This window comes from Archocentrus centrarchus, unplaced genomic scaffold, assembly GCF_007364275.1.
Source record: "Archocentrus centrarchus isolate MPI-CPG fArcCen1 unplaced genomic scaffold, fArcCen1 scaffold_37_ctg1, whole genome shotgun sequence".
In the NCBI taxonomy this organism is placed as follows: domain Eukaryota; kingdom Metazoa; phylum Chordata; class Actinopteri; order Cichliformes; family Cichlidae; genus Archocentrus; species Archocentrus centrarchus.
This window is the reverse complement of record NW_022060264.1, coordinates 140140-151208: the sequence shown is the minus strand read 5'-3', so window position 1 is coordinate 151208 and position 11069 is coordinate 140140. Positions and strand designations below refer to the sequence as shown.

Below are 11069 nucleotides of genomic sequence, written 5' to 3'. Positions count from 1 at the left end.
TCCCGTGCCACTGCGTTTATGTGAACTGCTCCTTTACGTATGAGTGTGGGCGGGTCCTCATTGGGACACGGAAGCTGACACAAAGTGCGTACTTGTCGTCTTGCTCTAATCGCTGTCTGTGTTTACCTCTTCACAGAAACGCGGTGGGAACGCGGGCCCGTTCTTAAGCGTTTCGCCGGTTCATTGGGATCGGTACAGGAACTTGCTCCGGCTCCAGAACCTCGGCGGTGGGAAAGTAGCAACAGACAAGACGACAAGTACGCACTTTGTGTCCTTTTATCTGTGATATGAACTGATACAAAGCAGCAAGTTCAGGCTTAGAGCCCAACCTAATTCTCAGCCGTGAAAATCGCTTTGCTTTTCTCATGTAATACACATGTAATATGGTGGAAAACTTGATGTTGAGACGGCAGAGTCCCGCCCCTCTGCCGCTTTCGGCACGGGTTCCTGGTTCCAGACCAGCTAGTTTGCGGGGCCGGAATTGAACCCGTTTTTCGGCTGAGCACCGAGTGTTTCGGTGGTGGAAAACCCGCCTAACGGTTCAATTCACGGCTCCGGCTCCGGAACCCTGTTGGTGGGAAAGAGGCTACTGTGTGACAAACTGCAGACACTTTTTTTGTCCTTTATGTTTTCTGTCATTTATTTTCCTCACCGTTCCGGCGTGCAGCCTCTATGTAAAGCGCAACTTCCTCTGGCTCTTTCTGGTCTCCGAGCGAGCGTTGCAGGAGCCTCTGCCTCTACTGTGTGGGGTGTTTGTTCCCTCCCTCCCACCCTATTGTTGCGACTTCCAAGAAAAACCCAGCTCCCGCACTGACCGAAAATGCAAACTTTTCTCAGACGCATTAAACCTAAAGTAACGAGCTTGTTTTGAAAATGTAATAAGTAGAAATTACAGATACTTGTGTAAAAATGTAGGGAGTAAAAGTAAAAAGTTGTCAGAAAAATAAATACTCAAGTAAAGTACAGATACCTGAAAAATCTACTTAAGTACAGTAACAAAGTATTTGTACTTCGTTACTGTCCACCACTGACTCCACGTCATATTTTTGTATCGCCTGGGATCGCTTAGAACCTCGGGTGAGTGAGTACGGAAAACGGACCGGCAAAGTGTACCTGATTCTAATGGAGATGCCGTCAAATCGCAGCGAGTCGTTCCGTATGTAAACGCGGCTTAATTATCTTGTCTCTATGTATAATGCAGTTCGCTACCTGCTAGTCTAGTGATATGGAAGAGTATTACATGATTATGCACCCAGTCACTAGTACAGCACAGACACTCATGGCATATTAGGTGAAACTGGATAATTTCCCACGGCACACCTGACGATCTCCCACGCACACTAGTGTGCCGCGGCACACTGGTTGAAAAACACTGATCTACAGTACAATAACTTTCAGTAGATTGGAGAGTGTAGAGCTAGTAAATCCAATCTCACTGTACTGTATATTCTGGATAATGACAATAAAGGCATTCTATTCTATTCTATTCTATTCTATTCTATTCTAAATGTGTTTTACTCAATTACTATTTTACTTGTAACACTATGTCCAATAGAATACCTCCTGCTGTAGAAAATAACATTAACATACTGTTTATCATCCATTCAAGGTGAAAGAGACGACAGTACATCATGAAAAAGACTGCATTTATGATGATGATCATGTCAGGTCAGTGTGAAATATTTATTTTCACCTCACATTTATTTTCTTTGTTTTAATCAAGGAAGAAAACAGAATGTGAGTTGTGCAGCTTTTGGTGAGCTTGAGTTAAACAAAAGACCTTGCAAATCATGGGTACATTTGTTAATGACTCACTGACCACAAACTTATAAAGTGAGTTCACTAATAAATACTTCAAAGTGAAACATCTTTATCATTACTACAGATCTGTGTTTCTTACCTGCGTGTCTTCCCCACATTTACCACCTTGTTCAAAGTGCAATGACCTGGACTGGAGCTCAAAAATACTGCAGGAGTCAATATACTGACCTGGCTGTTGTACATAATGTGCAAGACATGGCCAGACTGAGTAAGGTCACAGAAGGGCTTTACAATGTCTGGATTGGACTCCAAGCTGACACTGAATCATGGGGGTGGTCTCTGGAAAACCAGGATTACTATGGTGAAGGAGAGGCTGAGTTCAGGATGTGGAATGTTGGTGAACCCAATGGCGCAACCCTAATTTAAATAAAACTTTAATTTTGTTGATTAAACACCATTTTAGTTAATACTGGAAGGGTGACTTCATGCTTTTGTTTTGAAAGAGTTTGAATGCTCCTGTGCTCTGAATTTTGTCCCAGAATTTTTATTTGTGTCCTGTGGAGTGAGAATTGATGTGGGAACTCCTGACCTGTGGCTACAAAAAAAAAAGAAAAAAGAAAATATATACTAGATATTTAAATGTGGTTTTCCTTTCGTAAATGAAAACCATGAGTTCAATTGAAAATGTATCTCTTCGTTAATTAGTAAATTAATTGTTTTTCATTCCATACTGGGCTAATGCATTTCATTTTTGACAGCTGAAGGAATTTAAATAATAAGAGTGTGTTGCTGCTTAAGCCTTTAGGTTTCTGCGTGTTCATTTTATCGAACAGCAATGACTCAAAACAGGAATAAGGAGTCCAATTATTAAATTTAATAAACCCATTTCAAATAGTTTACAGATTAATCTGGTTCAGAATTGTCGGAGCTGCCTAATGTAGCCAGTCGGTGCAGCTTCACACAAGTCTGACACCGCTCTCTATCTTAGTTCATATCTTAGTTACACAGTTATTGAAATATGCAAGCATGTAGCATGCTTATCAGTTCCTTCTTCTGTGCCCTTCACTGTCGCCTGTTACCGGCCTCATCTGGGTCCTGTAGACACAAAACATCATACCAAAACACACATTCTTTTCCAGTAAATCATCAGCATGTGATTTTGTTGTTTCTCTACTATGCAGTCTTATTTCTGTCTGCTGTAGTGTTATTTCAACACCTTCACCTTGTTGTGAAGCTTAATTCTGCGATATGATACCTTCAATTCAATTCAATTCAATTCAATTCAATTTTATTTATATAGCGCCAAATCACAACAAACTGTCGCCTCAAGGCGCTTTGTATTGTGGGTAAAGACCCTACAATAATACAGAGAAAACCCAACAGTCAAAACGACCCCCTATGAGCAGCACTTGGCGACAGTGGAAAGGAAAAACTCCCTTTTAACAGGAAGAAACCACCAGCAGAACCAGGCTCAGGGAGGGGCAGTCATCTGCCGCGACCGGTTGGGCTGAGGGGAGAGAAAAAGACATGCTGTGGAAGAGAGCCAGAGATTAAAATCAATTAATGATTAAATGCAGAGTGGAGTATAAACAAAGTAAATAAGGTGAATGAGAAGAAACAGTGCATTATGTGAACCCCCCCCAGCAGACTAGGCCTATAGCAGCATAACTAAGGGATGGTTCAGGGTCACCTGATCCAGCCCTAACTATAAGCTTTATCATAAAGGAAAGTTTTAAGCCTAATCTTAAAAATAGAGAGGGTGTCTGTCTCCCGAATCCAAGCTGGAAGCTGGTTCCACAGAAGAGGGGCCTGAAAGCTGAAGGCTCTGCCTCCCATTCTACTCTTAAGTATCCTAGGAACCACAAGTAAGCCAGCAGTCTGAGAGCGAAGTGCTCTATTGGGGTGATATGGTACTATGAGGTCTTTGAGATAAGATGGTGCCTGATTATTCAATACCTTGTATGTGAGGAGAAGAATTTTAAATTCTATTCTAGAGTTAACAGGGAGCCAATGAAGAGAAGCCAATATGGGAGAAATCTGCTCTCTCTTTCTAGTCCCTGTCAGTACTCTAGCTGCAGCATTTTGGATCAGCTGAAGGCTTTTCAGGGAGCTTTTAGGACAGCCTGATAATAATGAATTACAATAGTCCACCCTAGAAGTAATAAATGCATGAATTAGCTTTTCAGCATCACTCTGAGAAAGGATGTTTCTAATTTTAGAAATATTGCGCAAATGCAAAAAAGCGGTCCTACATATTTGTTTAATATGTGCATTGAAGGACATATCCTGGTCAAAAATGACTCCAACATTTCGCACAGTGTTACTGGAGGCCAAAGTAATGCCATCCAGAGTAAGTATCTGGTTAGACACCATGTTTCTAAGATTTGTGGGGCCGAGAACAAGAATTTCAGTTTTATCTGAATTTAGAAGCAGGAAATTAGAGGTCATCCAGGCCTTAATATCTTTAAGACATTCCTGCAGTTTAACTAATTGATGTGTGTCATCTGGCTTCATTGATAGGTAAAGCTGAGTATCATCTGCATAACAATGAAAATTGATGCAGTGCTTTCTAATAATACTGCCTAAGGGAAGCATGTATAATGTAAATAGAACTGGTCCTAGCACAGAACCCTGTGGAACTCCATAATTAACCTTAGTGTGTGAAGAAGACTCCCCAAGACTGAACAGGAGTGGCCCTCCAATCTCATTGTACATCCTGTATAATGACAATAAAGGCATTCTGTTCTATTCTATTCTATTCTATTCTATTCATTTACATGAACAAATTGGAGTCTATGAGATAAATATGATTCAAACCACTGCAGTGCAGTACCTTTAATACCTATAGTATGCTCTAATCTCTGTAATAAAATGTTATGGTCAACAGTATCAAAAGCTGTACTGAGGTCCAACAGGACAAGTACAGAGATGAGTCCACTGTCAGAGGCTCTAAGAAGATCATTTGTAACCTTCACTAATGCTGTTTCTGTACTGTGATGAATTCTGAAACCTGACTGAAACTCTTCAAATAAACCGTTCCTCTGCAGATGATCAGTTAGCTGTTTTACAACTACTCTTTCAAGAATCTACTTGATGCTATATCTCTATTTAAATTGTTATATTTATGATATGTCTAGTGTGCAGCTTATTTACACTTCTCCCTTCACAGCAACATTTAATTTAATACATTAACACAGAATTTGCATATAAGATATGTAAGAGGAAAATTCATATAAAAAACAAAACAAAACCCAGATTTGCCATTGCTTCATTATGGTAGACAAATTTGGCTTTATGGATGGATCAGAATACCACAAAACCCCTTTTCCTTCAGTTGTGGTTGCCATGGCAATATGACTAGTCACTGCAGTGTATCTGAGCAGTAGCACAAGAGAGAGGAATGGAGTACCACTTCATGTCAAAACGAGTGATTTACAAGGGCAATAAAAATATGATTTATTACATGTCGTAATTTTATGACCGGATATGTCATATTTCTATGACCGGAAATATTTTTCATATTATTTCATATTTCATAAATGGGCAGTGAAAATGTAGGTCGAGAGTGCTTGTGTACCACTAGATGAAATTGACTTTTTTTCCGAAAAAGGCTCCTTTTTTTTTTTTTTTTTTTTTTTTTTTTATAGAAAAAGGAGTGCCTGTGTGTCCACTGCCCAGGGAGATTTTATTTTATTTTTTACTGAACAAATAAGACCAGCTGTTTTAACCCGATTGACTCCATGCAGGTCCTTTTCTCATTGAAATGGCGAAAATGCAGTGCGGCTGCGGACCGCGGTGGAAATCGCTATTTAATTTTATTTGTATATGTTTTATTCCTTCTAAAATCAATCAGTCAAGATCCGTCTGAAATGAAGACGCCAGCAGGTCGGTGCACAGAAGCCGTTGTAATTGCGGAGCATTGTTTGCAGAGATACTGAGTCCGCTGTTGACACTGAAGTTGAAAAGCCGAATGAACCTTGAGAAAGCCGGTGCTATTCCCCAGAGCGCTCCCCGTGGGATACCGCTAAGACAGACCAATCACGAAAGGTTAGAGGGCTCTCCAAAGACCTCCTACCCTCAGTTCAGGGGCTGCAGGCATCCCCTTCCCTTCAATATCAACCCATTTGGCTGATAAGATGTGTGTATGGTATCAAATTATGACAGCCCCCCCCTCCGGAGTTCCGGCCAGGTGTCCGTCATAAACTCCCCCTCCATACGGATCTCAGCGGGGGGGTTTAAAGTGCCTTTCTGGGCTGATAACAAGTAGGTGTGATTTCCCCTCGCCTGGACCTCCAGATCAGATTTGCGCTGAGGGCCGGAAGTTTCACCGAGGACTATCGGAAACCTGAATGACTGCACTTGGAGTTCTGACTTTTGGAGCCGAAGCACCGCCTCTGGAGGCCAGGTTGCAAGGCCTAATCGAGGAAGCTTATAACGCCAGCGGCGAAAAAGAGCGAATCAACAATCAATCACATGGAATGAACCAAGAGCCAATCAAAAACACACCTTGCCTTTTATTACCTTCAGAGGAGTGAACAGCGCGGAGCTTTTAAAATCAGCCAGAGAAAATCCAGTAGTCTGTCAATGTCTGAACGCAAGGCAGCTTTGTAGATTCAGCAGTACAATGGGATTGCTGAGCAGCTGGATGGATGTCCGAGAGTCGGCAGGTCCTGGAGATGCTCTGTAACTGTCTTACAGCAGGCATCACCTTGTACCAACAGAGCCCCCTGCATGGTCATTACATTCACGTGATTTCCCACTTGAAAAAATTTAATTATTTAAGATATTTTCAGAGGCAGTTGTACTGTACCTGAGTACAGAAACCTCTCCATTTGGATCTGATCCAACACACTGGAGGAGAGCAGTGGAGGCAAACATCTTTGAATGACAAGAGGCAGTCGATGCTGAGGACAGAAGATCGCGAGATAGTGTGTCTGGGGCTGAAAAGCATAAATAAAGAGACATAGATGTACTGTGGGAAAAGTAAAGGTGTGTACCTGCTCTAGAATGGCTGATTTTGTAAAGAATTTATTTGCTGTTTTATGCTTTTAAAATTTGTGACAATCTTTTTTGCTTGTTTGTAAAAAGAAAACATGATTGTCAAAAAGACATTTTTGTGTTATGCTTCAGTTTTTGGAAGGGAAATGACAAGCAGTGGTCAATTTGGACATTTACATGTATAGTAAATGTATATATATATATATATATATATATATATATATATATATATATATATATATATACTTATATATATTTACAAATAATATTTATAGCACTTATAAATCATTATTTGTAAATCTACCACTAATCTAAGCTAACATGCAAATTTCCCTTCAGAGTTCAGCGTGGTTATTGCTTTGCCAAAGAAACTGTTCTTAAGTTTGTTTGTTTGGGCTTTGATGCACCTGTAGCGCCTGCCAGAGGGCAGCAGGTCAAACAGTTCAAAGCTAGGGTGTGAGCTGTCTTTGTTGATCTTTCTGGCTCTGCTGAGGTAGCGGGAGGTCAGGGAGGGGAGAGGGCAGACAAATGACTACCCTCTGAAGCCTCACCCTGTCTGCCTCAGTGCAGCTGCTGTACCATACTGTGATATAGGACCTCAACAGGTTCTCAATGGATGAGCGGTAGAAGGTCAGCAGCAGGTTTGAGTCCAAGTTGTTCTTCCTGAGAACCCTCAGGAAGTGAAGTCGCTGCTGAGCCTTCTTGATAACAGCTGTAATGTTATCTGACCAAGAAAGATCAGCAGAGATGAGGACACCAAGAAACCTGAAGGTGTGGACCCTCTCCACAATGCTCACCGTTGATGTAGAGGGGAGCTGGGTCTGTCCTGTGTTTCCTGAAGTTGATGATGACCTCTTTTGTTATCATGGTGTTCAGTGCCAGGTTGTTCTCTGAACACCAGGCTGTCAACTTCAGTACCTCCTCTCTGTAGGTTGCCTCATCTCCCTTGAGAGGAGTCCGAACAGCAAATTTGACAATGAGGCTGTTATTGTGGACCGGACTGCAGTCATGGGTGTATAGGCAGTACAGGAAGGGCGTCAGCACACAGCCCTGTGGGGAGCCAGTGATCATTATGCTATTGGATGAGAGATGGGGGCCAGGTCTCACAGTCTGGGGCCGATTGGTTAAGATGTCCTTTATCCAGGAACATGTGAGAGGGGGGAGGCCTAGGGTGTGCAGTTCAGTAGTGAGAATGCCAGTCCCATACCAGTCCTAGTCATGAAGTGACTGGGACTGGTATCAGGGCCACAGGGCGGTAATCATTCAGGCTGGTGATGGATAACCTTTTTGGCACAGGGATGACTGTGGCTGTTTTCAGGTGTGTGTGTCTGGTCCAGCAGCCTTCTGGGGTTCACTGCCTAGAGCACGCACCGTACCCAGTGACGGTATAGTTACCTTGAAAAAGTAATCTAAGTACTGATTACTTTTTAAAAAAAGTAACTTACTGATTACTTAATTTTAGAAGTAATTTTAGTTACACTCAACAGCTGTTGTGCCAAAAAGTGATCATCTGTATTTAAATGGCTGTAAATGACTTGTTGATCTATAATCTGTGAAACATATGATATGTCAGTCATATCTTACATGAATGATATCAAGTCCTTTTGAGCGAGAAACAGCATTTCTATTATAAGACAGAAGCTGCAATCAGTTTTTGGCAAACTGACTTTTATATATTTGTTTTTTTATCAAGGTAAAAACTGGTAGCTAATATCCACAAGATCCTGGTGTATGTAGCAGTTGTTCATGGAGACAAATGTACAAAAACTGACAAATAATAAATAAAAAAAGAGCACCTAAAGGAAGAGCCATCAGCTGCTGCATTTGTGCATGCCGCCAACTTGTACAAAGAAAGCATGAAGTCTAAAAATAGATCAGACAACCTCACGCTTCTGTTACCTGTAAAACATCTGTGCAAACAGAAAAAAAAATAATTCTGATCATAGTTGGAATAATTAAATGTTTCTCTACAGAGAGGCAATAAATAAATGTACATGCCAATTGTAATAATATCTGTCAGTAGTCATGTCATGCTCCTGTGCTCAAATGTTTTCAGACTCTTCAGGTTTCATCTTTGTGAATGTGAGTAAAACCTGGGATGATGCTCAGAGCTATTGCAGGAAGTACCACACAGACCTGGCCAGCGTGAGGAACCAATTTGTGAATGAAAAACTGAGGAAGATGATGGTGGATTCCTTCACATGGATCGGCCTCTACAGGAATTCATGGAAGTGGTCAGACGGGAGTGCATATTCATTCACCAGCTGGGCTCCCAACAATCCATCCCTCCCAGTCACAGCTTCGTGTGGGACTATATTTGGTGGCAAGTGGTTCAATGTTGATTGTAGTCAATATTGGTACTTTGTCTGCTACACTGGTGAGTTCTTAATCATATCCACTGTGCACAGTACCAGTCAATAATGTGTTCAAACTTTTGAGTGGTACTGTAAATTATTCTATATATTTTGATTTTATCTTGACTTAACTTCACAACAGTTCTTTCAATTCTTTTCCATAAAACCAGTGGTCAAGCAGAGGAACATGCTGAAGGTGGAGCTGAAGAAAACTGACACCTCTGCAGACATGAATGAACTGCATGAAAGTATCTTGGAAAAAGGTAATTACATAACTGACCTCTCTTCACTCCATTAACATTTGTCTAATTTCTAGCTTAGTTTCCAGTTACATACAGGTGGGCCTTTTTTTTTTTTGTCCTGAAGGCTTTGCTTCCCTGAGACTCATTTTGCTGCAGGTCTCTTCCAGTTAAAAGGGAGTTCTTTCTCTCACCTTTCACCAAGCGTTTACTCATAGGCTCGTAGCAGACAGATTATTGGGTTGTCTTTCTAACATCTGTAACACTCTCTCTCTCTCTCTCTCTCTCTCTCTCTCTCTCTCTCTCTCTCTCTCTCCTCCCTCCATACATAAATAATATATGGAGCTTTAAAATTAATTCAAACTGCTGTTACATGTTGTCATTTGTTTTCTTATCAATGATGCACTATAATTTCTTTACAACACTAAATCCACAGAGCAGTTTCATCATAATGGTTACATGCAAAAATTAAGATTTTTGTACATAAAAATTCAATTGTTATAGCTCTTGCTTTGCTTCTGTGTTAATGCTTGCACTAAAAACTTTTCACAATGAGAAATTTATCACTTGAAGCTGCGCTGGGGGAATAATGAAGACTGTTTGTGTTTCACAGTTCAGTCAGAAACTTATGGAGCAGGGCCTGAGTGGAGATGTTAGCCTGATATGGGTGAAGAAGCCTGATGGATCTGTCCACAAGAATGATGAACAGGTGGAGGAAGGGAAAGAGGAGAGCTGTGGCATCAAATAAAATGTTTGATTTTCCAGCTTGCACTGTATTGCTTTGTATCGCACATATTTACATAGTGATTTTTTACATTGATCATAACATTAACCTTAAATATTGGATCTGAAAAGAAAGAAACTAAATAATGTAGGTTTTGGGGGGGTGGGGGTGTTAATCATTTAAACAATTTAAAGCAATGTAAATCAAAGGTTTGCTGATCTTTTATAGATTGTCATTCCACATAAACTCTGTTCTAATTAGAGTGACTGATATCAGAGTGACTGCTGATAACAGTCACTCTTTTTAATTCAATTAAATTGTATTTATATAGATCCAAATTACAAAAACAGTCTCCTCAAGGTGCTTTATATAAGATCCTACAATAACAGAGAAAGACTGTTACTACATTCCCATCGCCGAGGTGCTGGTGCTGGTGCTAGTGCTGGTGTCGGTTTCAATGAACCGGCGAAATACTTAAGAATGGCCCACGTTTCCACCACACTTTGCGAACTGATCCTTTATGTATATGTGGGTGGGTCCTCATCTGGACACGGAAGCCAAAGGGCCCAAATGTGGGAGAACATGCTGTTGTACCGTGAACATATTTTACGGTCCAAACAAAACTACTGCAGCATCTGTGTGCTGCACAAGGTGTACACAGAAGCGATTATGAGCAAGACGACAAGTATGCACTTTGCGCCCTTTTATCTATGATATGAAATGATACAAAGCAGTAAGTTCAGCCTTAGGGCCCAACCTCATTCACAGCCATGAAAACCACATTGCTTTTGTAGGAATTTAAAATAATACCAAGAAGAGTGTCTGTGCTGTTGCTGTTTAAGCCTTTAGGTTTCTGCGTGTTCGTTTCATCGAACAGGAATGACAAAACAAACAAACGGAATAAGGAGTCCTAATATTAAATTTAATAAAGCCATTTCCAAACAGTTTACAGATTAATCCAGGTCAGAACTGCATACCATACTCGTGTGAGAT

General features: G+C 40.9%; 1 protein-coding gene across 1 annotated transcript; it reads left to right on the top strand.

Annotated features, from left to right (window-relative positions):
- The first annotated feature begins 222 nt into the window (after positions 1-222).
- On the top strand, positions 223-10075 carry LOC115776730 (lectin BRA-3-like). The gene is made up of 5 exons (XM_030724490.1): positions 223-257; positions 1610-1668; positions 8816-9136; positions 9284-9376; positions 9966-10075. The coding sequence occupies exons 2-5, from the start codon at positions 1632-1634 to the stop codon at positions 10007-10009; spliced, it is 495 nt and encodes a 164-aa protein (XP_030580350.1). The 5' UTR covers positions 223-257; positions 1610-1631; the 3' UTR covers positions 10010-10075.
- The last annotated feature ends 994 nt before the right edge of the window (positions 10076-11069 follow it).

What these genes read in the sequence shown, in the direction of transcription:
- LOC115776730 (XM_030724490.1), top strand. Translation starts at nt 1,632, where the DNA reads ATGAAAAAGACTGCATTTATGATGATGATCATGTCAG. An exon ending in GTACTTTGTCTGCTACACTG is followed by an intron (nt 9,137 to 9,283) that starts GTGAGTTCTTAA and finishes CCATAAAACCAG; the next exon opens with TGGTCAAGCAGAGGAACATG. An exon ending in TGAAAGTATCTTGGAAAAAG is followed by an intron (nt 9,377 to 9,965) that starts GTAATTACATAA and finishes TGTGTTTCACAG; the next exon opens with TTCAGTCAGAAACTTATGGA.